The 19,815-nt window shown below is 50.0% G+C and overlaps 1 protein-coding gene across 3 annotated transcripts; it reads left to right on the top strand.

Annotated features, from left to right (window-relative positions):
• Positions 1–514: 514 nt before the first annotated feature.
• On the top strand, positions 515–19,796 carry PHC1 (polyhomeotic homolog 1). 3 transcript variants are annotated; one of them, XM_052790079.1, is made up of 16 exons: positions 946–1,280; positions 1,373–2,357; positions 4,502–4,658; positions 5,282–5,392; positions 6,743–6,820; positions 7,580–7,729; positions 8,676–8,831; positions 9,940–10,438; positions 10,744–11,504; positions 13,727–13,874; positions 13,984–14,192; positions 14,797–14,911; positions 15,509–15,617; positions 16,294–16,444; positions 17,051–17,282; positions 17,611–19,796. In XM_052790079.1, exons 3-16 carry the CDS (start codon positions 4,545–4,547, stop codon positions 17,763–17,765), a joined length of 2,988 nt encoding a protein of 995 aa, XP_052646039.1. In that variant the 5' UTR covers positions 946–1,280; positions 1,373–2,357; positions 4,502–4,544; the 3' UTR covers positions 17,766–19,796. The 3 variants fall into 3 exon arrangements, with proteins under 3 accessions (XP_052646040.1, XP_052646039.1, XP_052646041.1); XM_052790080.1 differs by lacking the exons at positions 946–1,280; positions 1,373–2,357 and adding an exon at positions 515–594; XM_052790081.1 differs by lacking the exon at positions 1,373–2,357.
• Positions 19,797–19,815: the final 19 nt, after the last annotated feature.

Genomic DNA, 19,815 nt, shown 5'->3' with positions numbered 1-19,815 from the left:
TGCCGTCACCAGGGCAACGGCAAGCGGCGCTAGGGGGAAGGGGTCACGTGCCCGGAAGCGCCTCGAGGGAGGAAGTGACGGAGCGGCGGGGAGCCCCAGAGGCCAAGATTTAAAAAAAAAAAAAAAAAAAAAAAAGGAGGGGGCGGAACCGGCCGGGGCGCGGCGCGCGCGCGTGGGCCCCGCCCCCGCCGCCCCGCGCCAGGCCCCCGCCGCCCCGCCCCGTCCCCCTCGCCCCGCCCCCCCCCCCCCCCCCCCCGCTCCGGGGCTGCACTGCCAGGCCGCGGCCGGGCCGGGCCCGCCGGGAGCCGCCGCGAGGTAACGCCCCCGGCCCCGCCCTCCCCCCAACAACGGGGCCCCCGGGCACCGCCCCGCCCCGCCCGGCCGGGGCCCGGCCTGGCTGCCCGCGCGCGGGGGGCGTGTCAGGCGGCGGCGGCGGCGGCCCCGGGGCTCCGGTAATGCCGGCAGCGCGGGCCCCTCGGGCGGGCGTGGGGGGTCCCGGCGGGGCGGGCGGGGGAGGAGGAGGAGGAGGGCGGCGGCGGCGGCGGCGTTGCTGCGGGAGCGGAGCGGGGCAGTGCCGCGCCGCGGCGGCTGCAGGTGAGGCCGGGCCCGGGGCGCGGGTCGGCCGCGGCGGGGAGAGTTCCCCGGGGACCCGGGGCGGGCTGGAAGTTGACAGCGGCGGCGGAGCAGCCATTGTCTGCCCGGCCCGGCCCCCGGAGGCAGCGGCCGGGAACAACTCCCCCCCCCCCCCCCCCCTCCTCCCGCCTCCCCTCCGCCCCGCTCCCGCCTCCCGGGCAGCCGCCGCCGCTCCCCGCCCGCCGCCGGTGGCCGGGCGTTAAAGACGCGCCTTTCTCGATCTCCCCGCGGCGAGCATCCTGCGGCGGATCCCCGCCTCCCGCCGCGGCGGGGCTGCCTGCACGGTACCTACGTGCGGCGGGCAGGGCGGCCGCACGCTGGCTGTCGGCTTAACTTTGCCGCCGGAGTTGCCGGGGTGGGGAGCCGGCGGTGCGGGGGTCCCCCGCAGTGCTGGAGGGTGGCACCGACTGCTGCTGCTGCTTCCAGAGCATCCCGGAGCAGAGTTAAACGTGTCCCGGCAGTTTTCACGCCTCTTGCTTGCGTAGCTTGGAGACGGTGCTGTAGAAAACTGCAGGAACAGAGCGAGGAGCGTGCTGCAGTCCCGGTTGCTCGTTTTTCTTCCCCAAACCTGCCGGCCAGCCTGTGCCAATCGTACCTGTTCGCTTGAGTCGTTTTCTCAAGGGCGAAGCCACAAAACCAGTTGTAAGGTTAGAAAATGTTCTGCACCGGCAGTGACGTGCCGGGGGGAATGGATGGGGTGGGAGGCTGAGCGAGTAAAACTTTTCTGCCTCCTCCCTAGTGCCCGGCGACCGGAGGAGACGTTTGGTCGGACTCTCCTGCTCTTCTTGCGCTTGAGAAAGGTCGAGAACTTGCAGACGGGGCCACCTGCGATGTTGTTGGTGTGCGCTGAGATCAGCAGCGTGGGTTAGGCTCCGGGCTGGCCCGTGTTCTCAGGCTCGGACTGCTCCGGGAGCTGCTCCCTTCCTTTCTGCTGTGCTGTCATCCCTGCCGTGGTGTTAATAGGCCTTTGTATCCCTCCGTGTCTGCTTTTGAGGGGTGCAGTTCTAGCTGTTGTTCAAAGGTTAATTTCCAGTAATGGCCACAGCGTTACCTTGGGCGGTTTGGATTGGTTTGGTTTTGGTTTTTTTTACGTTTGCGAGGTGAGTTGGTTAACTCAATCTTTTGGAAAACCCATGGTTTAAATCATTCTTAGTAGGTTATCCATCTCATGGAGCAGCTAGCTGAATCAAGTGATCTGATAGCCGGGTGATCACCAGATCTTTGTAAGAGGAGGGTGCTGGAAGATGCCCTCGGAGGAGGGGAGAGGGTGTAGTCCGAGCTATTTTGTGCGGGAATAGCCTGTGTTTGGATCGGATTACACTAACATGGAGCTGCATCCTTAGATGAACTTGCCTGGGGAAATACTGCGCCTTTTCACTTTTGTGTTTGGAAAGGGTTTTGCTGGATAACCCTGCTTGCTGTGAGTGACTTAAAATTCTTACCACCCTTCCGCAAAGGGAGAGAGTACACTTCTCTATCCATGACCCCCAAAGGTCTTTTGGCTACACAGAGACCAAAATTTTTTGATGCCTCTCATCCCAGAGGTGTTTCGGTAGGATTCTGTTTGTGCTAGGACCTGATTTTAAGATCTCGATCAATGTGGAACTCTCAGAAATGCTGGAAATCTTAAGAATCGATGATGCTGTTTACTGAGGAAGCACAGATTGGTGGAGCGGAGCACCAAGTCAGAAGCCAGGTTTCTCCTTCTGGTGCAGCTGTTGAGGGTAAGGGTATGTGCTACAGCTCAGCTGAACCTTAGTTACCTTCTTTTCTCTCTCACTGGCACTTGTGGCATCATAAGTGAGCTAATTCAACTCACTGATCTGGCAGAAAATGATGTTTAGGGCAGCTTTTCTGCAAAGTTAACAAGCTGATCTAGTGAGCACCAGAAGCGAGGTAAATGCTGGGAGGAACCTGCACGGGGGGAGGTTGAAGGTGGGTGAGGGCACAGAAATTGTCTCCTAATGGTAGCTGAGCTACTAGATGACTTGCTGTAATATGTGTAGCTTCACTCTGACTTGCATTTTAACCCCATCTGAAGTACTTAATTTACCTACCATAGTTTGTTTCTTTCAGAAAGTCTGTATTCTCTCCCTTCTCAATTTATTTATTTTCAGGCTTCATTTACTTTTTGTGGACCTGCCCCCTGGGGAAGATCTTTAAGGCAATTGCCTTCTCCAGAGCTTTTATATTCTAGAGAGGCTTATTGACCAACTCTTTCTAGCTGTAATAGAGTTGTGCCTGAAGACAGTAATGGCCAGTTAGGAGGGGGTGCCTCTCAGTTGAGAAGATGACTGCAGGGCACAATTACCGACAGCCAAAGGCAGTGTTGGATTAGCAGGGAGATGCCTGGGCAGGACTTGAGGGCAGAGGCAAAGATGCACGGGAAAGATGGGACTGGAGCAGCAGCTAGCTGCTTGTCAATTATAGAATTTTCCAGATTTTGAAGAGCAGGTTTGGAGCAGCAGTTCCCTGATTTAGCCAGCCATCCTCTGCAGTGGTAATGCTGTTGCCATACTTTAAAGTCATCTGCTGCCCTTAACACCATTCCAGAATTTAAAAAGTTGTCTGGTTGAGACTATTGTTGCAACTCCTTTTCTGTTGCGCCGGTCTGTTTGTTTACGCACCTGGAAAAAGTTGTGTTTGGTTAAGGCTGTGAAGCTCAAAATCTCTGGATTTGGAAAGGTCTAGATACAGTGGCTGTGCTGGTGCTGTGGGATCCTGGAAGCCTAGGGGTCTCATTTAGCACTCTCTCAGATATGTTGCAGGGGAGCCAGCTGGTGTTTTGGAAACAAACAGGCTGTCAGTGATACTGAGACTATCAGAAGCATTTTTTTTTTTTTAATCTTACATGGAATGATATCCTTCTAAAAAGTCATTTTTGCAGTGGAATTTGTTGAATAATCAGTTTTGCTCTTTCCCTTTTCTGACTCTAACCCTGTTACTCCCTGTGTAGCCCATGTTCCTTGCTGCAGGGAAGTCCCTGATCATCCCAATGCGTTACTCTTCTGCTAAGCACTGTCTTCAGTCTCACTTCTCTTCCTCTTGGCTGATGAAAGCCTACTCCAGTCCTTTCTCAGTCCTGTGGTTCACTGCAACTCATCCTTCTGCTGCTGGAAGATCTCTCTGGCTCTGCATGACCTCTTTAGCAGCTTTCCCCTCACAAGTGTTGACAGTGAACCCTTCATCCACTCCTCTTCTGACTCTGTTCCTCCTGAAAGCAACTTGCCACCACAAATACCAGCTTCCAGTCTAATGTTCAAGTTACACAATCTGTCAGGAACAAGAAGTAGCTGGAAAGGTCCATGCGATGAGAGAAAGAAAGAAACAGTCGAGGGCTGGGGGCTAAACTGGGAGGAGGAGGGACTGAGTTGGTATATCTGCAAGCAGGGCAGCGGAGTTGTGGGATAATTATACCTCTTGTGCAACTGGAGGAAGAGAGGGTCAGAAGTTGCCAAGTGCAGTGGGAGACTGGAAGCACAGTGCAGTTCGCCTCACTTCACTAGCCTCTCTTGAAGGAGAGGTGATCAGATCTGTAACCAAATGATTGTCTGAATGAGCTGCAGCTGCTCCTTCACTCTGCTGCCTTTTTAAGAGTTCAGGATGCTGTAGCTTCCAACTGGGGCATGGCAATAAAAACATGAGAATGTGTGTGTTACATTTCTGACTGTGGTAATAAAAGACTTAAACCACAAGTATAATTTCTGGGTGATTTCAGAACCCTGGCATCCCCGGTCCTCTGTGATGTAGCAAAGCTGTGCAAGGAGCCTGGTACTGGGATATTCCAGTAAAAAAAGCGAGGTAATGCAGTGAAATATGGTTTGGTTCTTTCTCTAGCCTGACTTAGTTCCCAATTCTCTCGATGTAGGTCTGGAGTCCCTCTCAGCCTGAGCTCCTGGGATCCTGTCACCATGGAGACTGAAAGTGAGCAGAACTCCAGCTCCACCAGCGGGAGCTCCAGTTCTGGAGGAAGCACCCGTCCTCAGATATCGCAGATGTCTCTCTATGAGCGACAGGCAGTACAGGTGAGACGTGGTTATGTTCTGGGGTGGTATGTGCATCAGTGGAAGGTGGTGGTGAGCCCTTTCGTGTTCCTCTGAGTTGTCGTGCGTCAAGGTGGGAGCATGCTCGAAGGGCTGTCATGTTTTCAGATTTAGAAATTCTTGTGCTAGGCCCAATGTTTGGTTCCTGTAGCCTGATACTGTGCTTCATGTTTTATAGGTTACTTCTCCGGGGTCCAGCCTCTTAGATTTAATCTGTACTGTGATCCAATAGATTGATTTTAGCATGCTGTTCTAGAGCAAGTCATTCAGTTTATCATCCCAGTTCCTCTCTACAGTGTGTATCCTCCATATACATACTATACTGGAACACTTGTCTGCCTGCTCGAGCACACACATTCCCAAATTCCTGGAGTTTATTAAAGTCTTGCAAGTGTGCTTCCCGCTGTCTTGGAATACACCTGTGATTCAGTCAGTTAGCAAATTTGTAGCTGTACTATGTGTTTTGATGTGCTAATCTAGTGACTTTGCTTTTTTCATGGGGTCTAGGGATGGTCTCATGGCTGTTATTTATTTCTTCATTGCTCTCTCTAATCACATTTCAAGGGCACGCTATTTTTGACAATTGGGTTTTCCTCTTTCTCTAGGCCCTGCAGGCACTCCAGAGACAGCCCAATGCAGCCCAGTACTTTCATCAGTTTATGCTCCAGCAGCAGCTTAACAGTGCCCAGCTTCACAGCCTGGCTGCTGTCCAGCAGGTGAGTTACCAGGGGAGAGAAGGAGAGGAATTGGATTGTTCTCTGGGGAAGATCCAGAGATTCTCTCTTTATACAGTGACTTGTGCACCAAGGTCATCCTGATCCATCATGAGACAATGAGTCCCTAAACACCTTGTCTAAAGCTAATACAAACAGCTAGTAAACTGGAAGCCTGATGCAAAGATTCACTTGGTTTTCAGGGACAGAGCAGGGGAAGATAAAATTTAGCATCCCCATCAGGAAACTTGCACTTCAGAGGCCTGTGACTAGCCCCTGCACCTTCTTTAAATAAAAGATGGGCGCTTAAATCAGCAGTGGATGCAGTAGTGTTTAAAAAGTGTATTAAAGTGAAGCATGGATTGTTACTTGTCTGAGAATAAACATGGTCTTCTGTGCCTGAAATTTCAGGTGGTAACCTCTGAATTTTCTGTCTTGAAACTTAGTAGCCCATGTTTGCTTTACCAGTTACTAGCAAGAGGGATCTGGGGTAGATCTTGTCCAGCCAGGAGGGTGTTTCTTTAACTGAGATATGTTTATACAAATTGAGATATTTTATGATGAGTAATTGTTGAGTGATATTTTTTTTCTTTAGCAACTTTGCTCACCTACCAGACTTTATCATCAGTTGAAGATGGATTATGTGTGATGAGAATACAGTTCTGTCTGTGTAACAATAGCTCTGTCAGGAGCTGTGCTCCTTGGCTGTTAGTCCAGGATTTACTTGTTCTCAAAATCCCTACCTGCAGTTTTATAGCATAGAGGGAATAGAATCCTCTCACCAGTTTCGCACAAATCTTAGTTATAAAACTAACTAAACTCGTACAGTGGAATTCCCATGGGATCATGGGGGGTGGGGTGGAAATCTGCCGATATTTACATTCCTCCACGAACCATATGTGCTGTAATCTGAAATTTGTTACTTGGAGTGCTATCATTGCGTTGTTACTAAACTGCCTGACTAGGCCAGCAAATTGTGGGGAACATCTGGATGTTAACAGTGGATTGCAGCATCAGGATGAGGGTTGCAGTGTGTAGCGTGACAAGCTGGGGCAACAGTAGGGTATGTACCCATGGGTGGAAGGACTGGAGGTCATGCACTGTAAGGGTCTGTTGCCCACTGCCTTGGGTAGTATATAGGGCTGAACTGGTTGGGGAAGAGGAAGTACCCTCCTGAGTTGCTGCATCTGATTTGTAGGGCACAGCAGAGATTTGTAGTGGTTAGGTTGTGCTGCTGTTCTCAGGAGTGGAAGAAGATGATGATGGGACTAGGTGTTCCAGCAAAGCCAAATATTTGGGCTGGATTGAAAAGTTTGTTCCAGATACTCACTTCTGTTTCAATCTCTCTTGCAGGCTACAATTGCAGCCAGCAGACAGGCCAGCTCCCCCAACACCAGCACCCCGCAACAGACCACCACCACCCAGGCCTCTGTAAGTAACTGCTCCCTCACACACATATCAAAGCCTCCCTCCCACCCCCCGCCTTTTTCTTTCTCTTCTTTGTGTTTTAGGAAGGCAGTCAGCCAGGGAAACACAGCTTCTAAGAATGCTGGGAATCCACAAGATGCAGACAACTTTGAGGATTTGGGGTGCTATCCTTACTGGGGGGGGTTGAGACCAGAGAAGGTTTCTGAGTGGGAGAGGCCTCTTAGCTGGAAAGTAGAAACTGATCTCTCTTTGCTGAGGCTTTGGGGATACGTTGTCATGGATTAGAAAAGGATCAGGACTTCTGAGAAGGAGAAGGAGTTGTGAGCAGCTTGAAATGGAATGCATGTTTTTTCTTGGGCAGAGTTTGTTGAATGAGAGGAAGTCTGGTTTTGTAGTGAGTATTGAGGAACTGGGATTTGTTCAGAGCATAGGTGAGTTGGTAGGGTGGAGATTACTTCGTGGGTTTTTTTCCTTGACTGGAGAGGCTGGAGAAAATGATGTATTTCTTTTGGATCTCTTACTGCAGTTGCATGCTAACAGTGATATTCGGGCTCAGCATACAAATGAGGTTAGCATCCAGGGCTTTGGCTAGTTTAGATTGCGTAGCCTCTAAGACAAGAACTTTTTTCTTCTTGGTCCCCTGTGGGATACAGGGAAAAACTGTAAAATGTCTGTTCTGGCTGTACCCCAGTAAGTGAATTTGTACTTCTTTCTTTGCCTCTGTCTCTTCATATATCATTTGGGGCTTTTCTCTGTTTTAAGATCAACCTAGCCACCACATCAGCTGCTCAGCTGATCAGTCGGTCACAGAGCGTGAGTTCCCCCAGCGCCACAACCCTGACGCAGTCTGTGCTCCTTGGGAATACCACCTCACCACCTCTCAACCAGTCACAGGCCCAGATGTATCTCCGGGTAAGAGATGTGTAAGCAAAATGCGCCTTGACCGTGAGCCCCGCTTTGTAGCCGCTTCAGTGTTTCACTGCTTGGGATTACCAACACCTTTGGACTAACTGTAGCTTTAAGGATGAGGCACTATATTTTAAATTCAGATGGGGAAGCTCTTGTCCCTGAAACCATGAGTTTGACCCTGGGCTCAGCTTTTGAGGGTAGATGAGCTTTGTATTGTGTGGCTCAGGTGAGATTGTTAAGAACCATATTTGTCTCTGCTCTGCATAGATGTTAAAGATCCCATGGCACTTCTCACTAGAGTGTAAATGTGAAACATATGTCCTAGACTTGAATATAGCTCACAGAAAAAAAGCTACTCTTCTGGTTCAATGCTGGAACAGATATATGGTGAATTACTCTCTTCTACCACTGCTGAGCTCAGGGACATAAGTCAGAACTCAAGTAAGTCTAGAAACATAAATCAACATGAACAAATATGGCATCCTTGAAGTGATGCTAAATAGAAAACATTAGGCTTGACTATATAGTCAGGCTGGGGTTTGGTTACCTACCTGAAAAATATTTTCTGTGTCTCAGTTGACTTTAGATACAGATTGCAATGCCCTTCTTTTCAAGCAACCCTTGTGTTGGATGTATGTCTTTTATCACTGTTTCTCTACCAGTCCCAGATATACATCTGAAAATTCAATGATACCCCAGTCTTTAGCCAGCCTTGGGCAGTCTGTGGGAGTTGGCCCAGGCCCACGTTTGATAGAAGAGTGCTTGTTTCCATAAGGAAACTGTTCCGAGTTTCCTGCTCCCGAGGGTTATGTTCAGCGTTACAGTTTTGCAGTGTGTGACATTGCAGCCCAGTGTTGCTTTGTAACTTGTTTGCTTGTGGTTCGCTGTCTTTCTTTCTCTCTTTCCCTCCGTTCCTTTCATTCCACGTCACCTGACCCTCCCTCAACAGCCCCAGCTGGGGAACCTGTTGCAGGTAAACCGGACCTTGGGCCGCAATGTGCCTCTTGCCTCCCAACTCATCCTGATGCCCAACGGGGCTGTGGCCGCTGTCCAGCAGGAGGTACCACCCACTCAGTCTCCTGGGGTCCATGCAGACACAGACCAGGTCAGTGACACCCCCTCCCACAGTCCTCCCCTTCCCCTCCTCTCCATCACCCCACGCTCTGCTCTTTGTCTCCAGCCGTCCCTGTATAGCAGGTTAGCTCTATTTTATCCCCAACCTGTGTCCCTGTGCAGGCAGGAGATTCTGTTCTCTCTTGCCACTGTTTTTTCATGTTTGCTTTTTGCCTCCAGAGATTGGATTAATTTCTGCTTAAAATTTCTGGGGTGAGCCCCATGCTGGATCAATCCCATCTTCACAGTTTCTCAGTTGTCCTTGTGTGAAAAGAATCGTTGAGTTCTATGTCCAGTTTTCAGTCACTCTGCAACAAAGACTCTTTGCCAGCGGTAGTATTCCTTCACCCCGTTGGTTTGTTGTTGTAAAGATGCCAAAGACCGAACAGGCCACAAGGTCTTAGCTCCTGCATTCGTCTATAAGTAATTCTCCAGGTCAGGAAGCTGCCATGGCTTCCCATTTTCCTTGTCCTATCCCAGTCATTCTTGGGATTTCCAGTTACTTCATATTTTTCTTGTCTGGAGCACTTTCTTTGAAGGAAAGTCAGCCATGATCTGACACTGCATTTGGAGGAGGAGTAAATACAGAGGATGGCAGCACCAAAATGCAGAGGAACTGGTGAAATCAGAAGGGCTGCAGGCCATGAGTAGATCTGTGAGCCTGCTGAGTGGAAAGCCCTGCACAGGGGGAGGAGGCAGGTGGCACAAAAATTGAAAAGGAATGAAGACTGGTCTTTAAAGGGGTATCTCAGTGCCTTTAGAGCTGTGCTAAACTGGGTCCTACCAGTGCAAAGGCACGGCAGGCAGGTCCGAAGGCTGTCCCATGCCTCGGAGAATGGCGGTGTCCTCACGTGCTGTTCAGAAAGTGCCACAAGATCTTTAACTTCCATCAGAGATGGGGCAGGAGGGAGTTCAGCATAATGTGTTTCCTGGGGAGGAGCACGCCTGAGCTTTGCCCTGCAGTGTTAGCCAGCTCCGCACGTGAGACTTGAACTTAGCCTGCGTCCCAGTAGAGCCTGTTGCTTATGCGTTCTCTGCCAAACTTCCAGCACGTAACGTACATAAAACGAACGGATTCTGTTTTGTATATGCGTTTGTAGGTGCAGAACTTGGCCGTGAGGAGCCAGCAGACCTCGGCCACTAACGCCCAGCTCCAAGGCTCCGCTCAGAAGGCAGCTCTGCCAGGAAGCTCCCAGGCTTCGGGCTTACCGCAGGCCACCAGCACGGGCCAGACCTTGGCAGTGGCTCAGGCTTCCTCCGGCAGCGCAGGCCAGTCCCTCAACTTGAGCCAGGGGTCAGCAGGCAGCAACGGTGTCTCCGGAGGGGTGGTGGCAAGTGGTGGGAGCCAGACCTCAACGGGATTGAGCCAGACCTCCTCGGCAGGCACCGCTGGCAGTTGCCAAAGGAAAGGCACGGGGGTGGTTCAGCCATTACCGGTAGCAGCTGCCCAGGCCGTGACCGTCAGCCAGGGAAGCCAGACGGAGACAGAGAATGCAGCCACAAAGAAGGGTGAAACGGACAGTGGCGGACAGCAAACGGTGGGCATGAACCTGACCAGGACTGCTACACCAGCACCCAGCCAGACGTTGATCAGCTCAGGTAAGCGCAGACCTGTTCCTTCTCTTCGAGCCCACTGGGCTTTCGCAAGAGTGCCATTGGTTTTCCAGCACGCGTCCCAGCCTCTGGGCTCCCGGGGGGCTTGTCTCTGGGGATTATCCCTCTCTATTAGCAAGAGAAGTTGATTTAGTCCCTCATGTCCTCTGCCAGTGAGCTGTCAGTCATTTTGGTGCTTAATGACTCAAACCAGTGCAGCGGCTGCCTGCCTTGTTTTTGTTGTTGTTGTTCCCAGCTGCACTGTTGCTAACTTTTGTGGTCTCCTCTTTTCCCACCCTGTGCTTGTATAGCCACCTATACACAGATCCAGCCACACTCGCTGATCCAGCAGCAGCAGCAGATCCACCTGCAGAAGCAGGTGGTGATCCAGCAGCAGATCGCCATTCATCACCAGCAGCAGTTCCAGCACCGCCAGTCCCAGCTCCTCCACACAGCCACCCATCTCCAGCTGGCCCAACAGCAGCAACAGCAGCAAGCACCATCTCTGACCCAACAGCAGCAGCAAGCTCAACCTCCGCAGCAGCAGGCTCCACCTCAAAACCAGCAGCAGGCTCAGACCCTCGTGGTGCAGCCTATGTTGCAGTCCCAGCCACAGCCTGTGCAGCTCCAGCAGGACAGTTCTTGCCAGCCAGCCACCAAGTCACCTGTTCCAATACAGTCAAAATCTCTGGTCACCCCCATCAAACCACCTCAGCTTGGGCCTGCCAAAATGTCAGCAGCCCAGCAGCCTCCACCACACATCCCAGTACAGGTGGTGGGTACTCGGCAGCAGGGCTCAGGCCAAGCCCAAGCACTGGGTTTGGCTCAGATTGCTGCAGCTGTGCCGACATCCCGGGGAATGCCAGCTGTGGTCCAGCCTGTTTCCCAAGCCCATGCTGCTTCCCCGTCATCATCTACAGCTCCAGCATCCTCACAGGAAGCTCCTCCTCTCACCACAGGGGTGAATTTGGCACAAGTTCAAGGCACAGCCCACATGGTGAAGAGCCCAGCCTCCTCTCCAGTTGTGGCTCAGATGCCAGCAGCATTCTACATGCAGTCTGTCCAGTTGCCAGTAAGTGATACCATTGAGAAGGAGAATAGCATATGGATTCTCTTTGTTCATTCCTAGGACACCAATCGCAGTCCAGGCCCAGGTCAGTGGGATGGGATGGGTAAAGGGTTTGGGTAAAGGGATGTGGAGACTTTTTCCTCTCAAAAACACTAATTCCAATCCAACCCTTGGGGCTACTGACTACAAGCATTTCTCTTCCACATTATCATTCAAAGGCTTGCATGAAGTAAATAGGTGAGACTCCGACCCTGCCCCGTATGGGGTAGGTGTCCACATCACATACTAAATATCACATTTAACAATGTGGTGCCTGGCTGCCGGGTGACCACCAAGCTGCTCTATCGCTCCCCCTTCACAACAGGACAGGGGGAGAAAAATACAACGAAAAGCTCGTGGGTCGCGGTAAGAGCAGGGAGATCACTTACCAATTACTGTCACAGGCAAAACAAACTCAATTTATGGAAATTAATTTAAGTTATTGCCAATTAATCAGAGTAGGATAATGACAAATAAGAACAAATCTAAAAAACACCCTCCTCCAATTCTTCACAGGCCGAATTTCACTCCTGACTCCTCTACCTCCTCCCCCTGAGCAGTGCAGGAGGATGGGGAATGGGGGTTGTGGTCAGTTCATAATGTTTTGTCTCTGCTGATGCTTCCTCCTCATGCTTTTCCCTTGCTGCAGCGTGGGATCCCTCCCACGGGATACAGTCCTTCACCAACTTCTCCAACATGAGTCCTTCCCACAGGCTGCAGTTCTTCACGAACTGCTCCAGCATGGGCCCTTTCCATGGGCTGCAGTCCTTCAGGCACAGACTGCTCCAGCGTGGGTCCCCGCCCGGGGTCACAAGTCCTGCTGGAAAACCTGCTCCAGTGTGGGCTCCTCTCTGCAGGGCCACAGGTCCTGCCAGGAGCCTGCTCCAGTGTGGGCTGGCTCTCCACGAGGTCACAGCTTCCTTCAGGGTACATCCCCCTGCTCTGGCATGGGGTCCTCCCCAGGCTGCAGGTGGAGATCTGCTCTACCGTGGACCTCCCTGGGCTGCAGGGGGACAGCCTGCCTCACCATGGTCTTTCCCACCACGGGCTGCAGGGAATCTCTGCTCTGGTGCCTAGAGCACCTCCTCCCCCTCCTTCTTCACTGACCTTGGTGTCTGCAGAGTTGTCTCTCTCACATATTCTCACTTCTCTTTCGCAGCTGCTGTTGCACAGTATTTTTTACCCTTTCTTAAATATGTTATCACGGAGGTGCTGCTGACGTCGCTGATGGGCTCAGCCTTGGCCAGTGGCGGGTCCGTCTTGGAGCTGGCTGGAACTGGCTCTGTCTGACATGGGGGAAGCTTCTGGTGTCTTCTCACAGAAGTCACCCCTGCAGCCCCCCTGCTACCAAAACCTTGCCACATAAACCCAATACAAACAATAACTGGCCTCTTTGTTGTCTCTCTCAGGAGAGAGATGAGAGCTCAGTGGCCCATGGAGACTGAACCCCCCCTCTCCTCACTAGGTATGGATACCTCTGGGTCAGAGACCCCTTGGTGTGTGGTACCAGCTACTGACTCTAGGCCTCAGAGGATCCCCTAGCAACAGGCTATGCAGAGGACAACAAAGATGGCTCATGTTCCATGGGCCTTGTCCATGCTGCTGTGACTTGTCCAGCTAGGGCCTGCCTAACTCCCTGGGACAACAGCACTTTGCCAGCTCAGATATCCTTAGCCAGTTCCTGAGACTGTTTCTAAACTCTGGCTGCTTCCTCAGGAAGGTGTCACAGGATTTGTCTGATTTTTAGAGTGGTGGGACAATTCTGCTCTCATCCAACATATGTCCCCTACTCTTTGACTGTCCTTCATTGAAACTGATCTGATTTAGCCAAAAGCCTGTTTGGAAGCTGCTGGGTGACTGCCATTCCATTTCTTTCTTCCTGGAATAATCCTTTGAGGTTCACACAGTGACTTGGTATTATATCAATGTATCAACATGAAATGGGACACCACATCCTGGCCATAGTGGTATGGCAGTGAGTCTGCTGAAGTTTTGCTCCCTGCTAGGCAAATGCTCTGAAGTAGAGTTATGTACTGTGAGGGAGCTAGAGGCATCTCCAGGAGAAGGAACCAGGCTGGAAATGAAATATGATGGAGAAGGATGCATCTTACTTTTGCCTTCAATCTCTTTTGTTCTTTGGTTTGGAGCTCTTCTCTCCGCTTACGTGTTCTTCTTTATTCACACAGGGCAAGTCTCAGACCTTAGCGGTAAAGCGGAAGGCAGAGTCAGAGGAGGAGAAGGAGGAGTCGCCCAGTGTCACTGCACTGCTGCCTGCCAGGTCCTCTCCTGTGACAGACAGCCCCAAAAACATGGAGGAGAAGAGTGGCCTTGGAGGTGAGGTACAAAGGAGAGCTCTGCTTGTGTGTGCTAATGATCTGATCTCATATTCCATTTGAAGTAGATGGAGGAAAGGTAGCTGACTATTGTGCTGTTAACTTTCCAGATAAATCTGATTCTGCTGCCATTGCAACCTCAAATACCCCCTCAAATGAAGGAGCATCAGTCACCCCCACCTCTGCTCCCACCCCAAACCTGGCAATGGTGTCACGTCAGATGGGAGACTCCAAACCCCCACAAGCCATCGTCAAGCCCCAGATCCTCACACACATCATTGAAGGCTTTGTCATCCAGGAAGGAGCAGAGCCCTTTCCGGTAGGGATTCTCTGCTGCGGGAGAAGGAGGTGTGGTGCTGTCTTGGGAGGGTGGTGGGCTTCCGTCTTTGAGACAGGAGTTTCTTTCCCCATATTCCAACTCAGCATTTTAGCCTGAGACACAGACAGTGAAGAGGAAGGGAAATGAGGGAGGTCTCATGCACAAAGCAAGGCATTAAGTGGTGGCATTAAAGAGAATGGGTTGGAAGGAGTAAAACAAGTGTGGTGGGAACTGTTTTCACCAGTAGTCCCCAAAGCAATAATTTATGCAGGAATTGTAAGAAGGTTCTTCTCTCTGATTTTTAGTAGGGAAAGATGCATTGTATTTTGAACAAGCAGCAAGTGAAGTTAAAGCAAATAAGGGGAAATGCAGTTACATGGAATTGCAGGATATTCAAGGCAGATAGTACTTGGTGATCTTTGAATGAACTGCCAAGCCCGTGAGTCGGGAGGGAGTAATAACTTTGTTCAGCATCTCTCCTTCCCTAGTAGGCAGAGGGATTCTTCTGAGCTGTAATAAGGTATGAACAGCACATACCTTGCAGAGGGCGGTGAACACAGAGAATCCTTTACTGATGGGCCCAACTCTTTCTCTTCCTGTCCAGGTGGGTTGTTCTCAGCTGCTGAAAGAATCTGAGAAACCGCTGCAGGGAGAGGCTCCTTCTGGCCAGAGCGAAAACCTGTCCAGCAATTCTCCGGGAGGGGACAGTGCTTCTATGGGTGAGTTTCAGCACCAGGAGGCCTATCTAGTGTTACTGAAAGTTTCTGCTCTTTGATACTGTATTACTAACTTTATACATTATGAACTTGTATCTCTTCCTGCCTTCCTGCTAACTTCTTAGAGACTCAAGCTATGGACCTAGGATCTCCTTTTCTTGAGTGCCAGAAGACAATACTTTGTTGTTGATATGATCTAACACACCCTGTGTCAGTAGTAAGCAGGTGAATCTGAATGGTACTTGTCTCTAATGAATCTGAAGGCTGCAAAGGATGTGTGGACACAGCAGAGAGTGCAGTGATGGAGATTTCCCCTGCAGCCTTGTAGGATATGAGGGATATGCTGTTTTTTGCTTGTTCAGTGAAATGGTACTGACAAGGAGAAATAAACTGCTCTGTTCAGTATGCTGGGGTCCTAATTAGTGGAGCTTCTGCCTCTTTTTCCCCAGCTTCTTCACCAGGCTAACTGCTTAGTATATTCAGTAGAGAATAGTGCTTGGAATCTGTCTGCTCAGAAGAAGAGTAGTGGAATGGGGAAATCATTGTGTGTGATCTGCTTCAGTTCAGATCATCAACTGGTGTGTATCTCTATCTCACTAGAGCTTGATAAGAAAGCAAACTTGCTGAAGTGTGAATACTGTGGGAAGTATGCCCCAGCAACCCAGTTCCGTGGTTCCAAGAGGTTCTGTTCCATGACCTGTGCTAAAAGGTAATAATAGCAAGACATAATCTTCCTTTCCTCTGACTGTACATTCTCTCAAACTGAGCATGTGCCCCTTCTCCAGGTAGTGTACAACACTTCAGTACATCTGAACGTCCCTCCATGGGATGCACTGGCCACAGAGATCCTTTAGGACTCTAAATGATTTTTGAATGCTTCTAGGTGTGGAGAGGTGAATGTCGTGTTGAGTGCAAACAGGATTTCTGACTTGCTCAGAAAATGAAGTGGGAAGAGGGAAGTTCTGGGGCTCCAAAGAACCTCTCTTCAGTCAAACGTACATTTGACTGACTAAACGAATGCATACTAGTAGCTGTCTGCTGCATTGGTACTAGGCAAAGACACAAGGGAGCATTGGGGAAGAAACCTGGGGAGAAGTTAGACTAGTCATTTCTGCTTCCTGTTGATAGCAGAGTGCTTGTTATGGGTCTTTTTTCCCTTAGGGGAATGACTTAATTGACCCTTCAGATGTTAGATCAAGACTCTGGTGTCCAAATATTGCTTGTGTCAGAAGTCTGGACTGGTTCTTTCCAAGGGGAAGTCTTAGAAGGAGGAGGAACAGAACTTGATGGTAAAGAGGAGTTTTACCCCCATCTAGAGCAAGGAGAAGCAGTAGGTTTAGATAGTTGCTGTTTCCTAACTGCTGCTCTGCTTCTACTTACTTGAGGTACAATGTCAGCTGCAGCCATCAGTTTCGGCTGCAGAGGAAGAAGATGAAGGAATTCCAGGAAGCTAACTATGCTCGTGTACGCCGACGGGGACCACGGCGCAGCAGCTCTGAAATTGCTCGAACAAAGATCCAGGGCAAGCGCCACAGGGTAAGGACATAGTCCTGTCTGCCTCTGTCAAGGCAGGTCTCAGTGTAACAGTTGTCACTGCTGGATGTACCACTTTCTCACAGTGGATGTAGTTGTGCAGGATGTGCCAAGTGCACACTGACACAGTTGTTACACAAGGCACAGTGAGCTGTTCTAATCGCTCATCGACTGCAGAAAGTGTAGTCGCATTTGTATTTGTTCTGTTCACTCTCTGTTTGCTCCCGCCTGTGTCTTGGAGGTCTCAGTGAGTGAGATCAGCTGACAGCCTTGGTAGAAAACAATCCACTTTTCCTGTTTGATTAGCATTCTTCCACATGAATGATTTGAATCGGATTATAGAAGAATCGGATGAGCTTCAGCACTGATGTGAGGAAGAGGAATGGACTGGGGGAGGATAGGGAGAAGGAAGAGGAAGGGAGGCGAGAGTAGTCTCCCCTTTCTGGCATCAGGGAGCTCTTATGTCAGCTGCCCCTGGACCAACGGCCTGGGACTTGTCCCAGACTGTTGAGTCAACTTCTGCTGTTCCCAATGTCTTGTTTTGCACCTAGTAATTGTGAATTTCTTACAAAACACCTTTTGTTTTCTTTCTTTCCTATGGGCTCGTAGGGCCAGGAAGACTCAAGTCGAGGCTCTGATAACTCCAGCTATGATGAAGCTTTGTCCCCTACATCTCCAGGACCCCTGTCAGTAAGGGCCAGTCACGGAGAGAGGGACCTGGCAAACTCTAGCATGGCCCCACCTACCCCAGATCTACATGGCATCAACCCTGTCTTCCTGTCCAGCAATCCCAGTCGTTGGAGTGTGGAGGAAGTGTATGAGTTCATTGCATCACTGCAAGGTGAAGTTAAGGTCCTCTCCTGCACTCCTGTGATCCAGTAGCATGGGGAAATTTGTTGGCTCTCTTTCTGGAAAGAAAGTGGTGTCCGTGGTGCCTAGTGCTCTTATTGTACTTCTGTACGTGTTTCTGAATTGGAGCAGGTCATACAGATGGGTGACTTGTACTTCTCAAGTAGCCTGTGACCTTGGGCAGACTGTGGAGTAGAGTGGGGAGGTGGGAGGTGGTTAGATTTCTAGCTTGCTTTCTGTACCTGCCAGAGGCCCAGAGTGGGAACGAGGGGAGTGCCCACGGCACATCTGTTTCTCAGTGCTGTTTTTTGGTTTCACAGGGTGCCAGGAGATTGCTGAGGAGTTTCGGTCACAGGAAATTGATGGCCAGGCCCTGTTGCTTCTGAAGGAGGAACACCTCATGAGTGCCATGAACATCAAGCTGGGACCAGCTCTCAAGATCTGTGCCAAGATCAATGTCCTCAAGGAGACCTAACAGCTCTGAAGCCAGAGGTCTCACTTTTGCTCTGACCCCAGGGCAGCTGCCAGCTTTGGAGCATCCTGCTGGGGCAGGGAAGAATGGGACAGTCCCCTGTGGTCTTGCATTCAAGAAGAATGAGAAGGAATTTAACTGATTGAAACTGCCATGCACAAGCCCATGTCTTGGTCTCTTAATGGTGCTACAAGGGGGAGGAAAACTCCCACCTGGGGCCTTGAAACATCTTTCCTTCTTCCTGATTTTGAATATGCCTCTCCCGTATACCCCATAAAGATGTGAAGGGGACCTCTTTCTGTCTTAGCAGACTTCTGAAAGGGAACTGCCTTTGCCCCTTTTTGCTACAGCAGGTCTGCTAGATATTAGTTTTGAATCTCACTGTGCCAGAACTTGAGGCATAGGAAGAGCCGGCCCCACATGGACTTTGGGAGCAGCTGTGCTTGGGGCATTTAGGAAGGGGAACTAGTAAATTCCAAGTGACAGAGGTGGACAAACCAGGAATTTGAGCAAAAGGGGCTGCTGCTGTTCCACTCTTAAAAAAATACCTGGGCTGCTCATGAACAGGGTTTAATAGCCATTCTAGCATGCATACCAAACTTGAAGGCCCATGGCAAAAGGAGCTGCCTTAGCTTTACTATCTCCTGTAGAGATGCGGAGTGAAGACAAAGTGTTGTGGCAGCTATTCACTCCAGATGCTCCTCTCTGAACCAGTCAGAGGAGGATTTATCCTGAGTACTTATGACAAGGTGATGGGAAAATCAATGGGATGGGGGATTGTCTTGCATTAGGGAACCCTGCAGCACTAGGTTTGTCTCCCTATTGTGCTAGGGCATAATTTACAGATCCAAAGCAGTCTCCAGAAGCGCCAAGGCTCTTCATAAAATGGGCTGAGGTTTTGGGTTTTTTGTGTTCTCTTATCAGTTTGTATTATTTTTGTGTCTGTCGTCATTATCCTCAGGAGAGCTTATGGGACAAAGTTTAAGCTGGCAGAATTGTTATCGCCTGCCTCAGGCTTTTTTTTTTTTTTTTTTGGTGTAAACCAAATATTTCTTTTCCTCAGTTAAAAAAAACAAACCACCAAAACACACCCTCCAACAACTGAATACTAATCTTTGAATGCTACTTCTCCTTTCTAAGGGGTAGCATTCTGTTATAGGCTGAGTCTCTCCCTTTCAGCCTCTCCAGGTCTGGGTTTTTTTGTAAGCATCAAATGTGGTATTCTGAAGTTTTGTAACCAGATTGCCAAAGGTGAAAACCTGGGCAGAATTCTGCTCTTCCAGAAGCACCTCTGCTTCAAACAGGCAAAAACACCTGAAGAAATTACACAAAGCATGAAGAGGTAAGTGCCCCCTAGAGCCAAATACCTGAATGCAAAATGATTGTATAAACCATGTGTCTCAGCTTTTCTGTTTTCAGAAGTTTCATGTGAATATTTGAGTGAAACATTAAGATCAATCTGGGTGGAAAGCACCTACTGTTGCAGGAAAGCTGTAGTGGCATGGGAGGAAGCCTAAATGGCATAGGTAGGAAAACATTAGAGATCTTGGAATGGGCTTTTTATTGACCCATGTTAGAAAAAGAGAGGAGGGAAAGTGCTTAGAAGATGGATAAAACATGGCAGCAGCTTCCTAGTCTTAACTGTACTGTTGAATCTCACTTTAACGGCATCCTTGTTCCTGTGAGAAGACTTCTGAGGCTTCTTGAATGAAAACAGGCCCAAAGGAAGCTGCCCGTGCTTGCACCCTGATAACACTATTTGGTCTGATGTAATTTGGGGGCAGAGAAGGGAGATGTTAGAATCTCTAACAGCAATCAGCAGAGGAAGGCCCATAAACCATTTTATCCTTAGCAGGGCTGGGTGTGATAAAACTCTTGTTTAGTTTGATGCTTGGCAGGGTAGGCGGGCAGCTAGCCTGCCTACGTTATACTAGCTACTTCTGAGGACCGGATTTTATTTCAGTCAAATGGGAAGGCTTCACTTCTTCATTTCATGTTCAATGTTCTTAATAAAAAAAAAATGCTTGTTCAGGCTTTGCAGGTCTGGCTGCTT

Source organism: Harpia harpyja, chromosome 6, assembly GCF_026419915.1.
Source record: "Harpia harpyja isolate bHarHar1 chromosome 6, bHarHar1 primary haplotype, whole genome shotgun sequence".
NCBI lineage: Eukaryota > Metazoa > Chordata > Aves > Accipitriformes > Accipitridae > Harpia > Harpia harpyja.
The sequence above is the reverse complement of the archived record's forward strand: the minus strand, read 5'-3'. Positions and strand labels throughout refer to the sequence as shown.

Excerpts from the sequence above, each read along its gene's own strand:
- PHC1 (XM_052790080.1), top strand. The coding sequence starts at position 4,545 with ATGGAGACTGAAAGTGAGCAGAACTCCAGCTCCACCAGCGGGAGCTCC. Across the intron at positions 4,659-5,281 it reads ATGAGCGACAGGCAGTACAG|GCCCTGCAGGCACTCCAGAG; the intron begins GTGAGACGTGGT and ends CTCTTTCTCTAG. Across the intron at positions 16,445-17,050 it reads TCCAGGGCAAGCGCCACAGG|GGCCAGGAAGACTCAAGTCG; the intron begins GTAAGGACATAG and ends ATGGGCTCGTAG.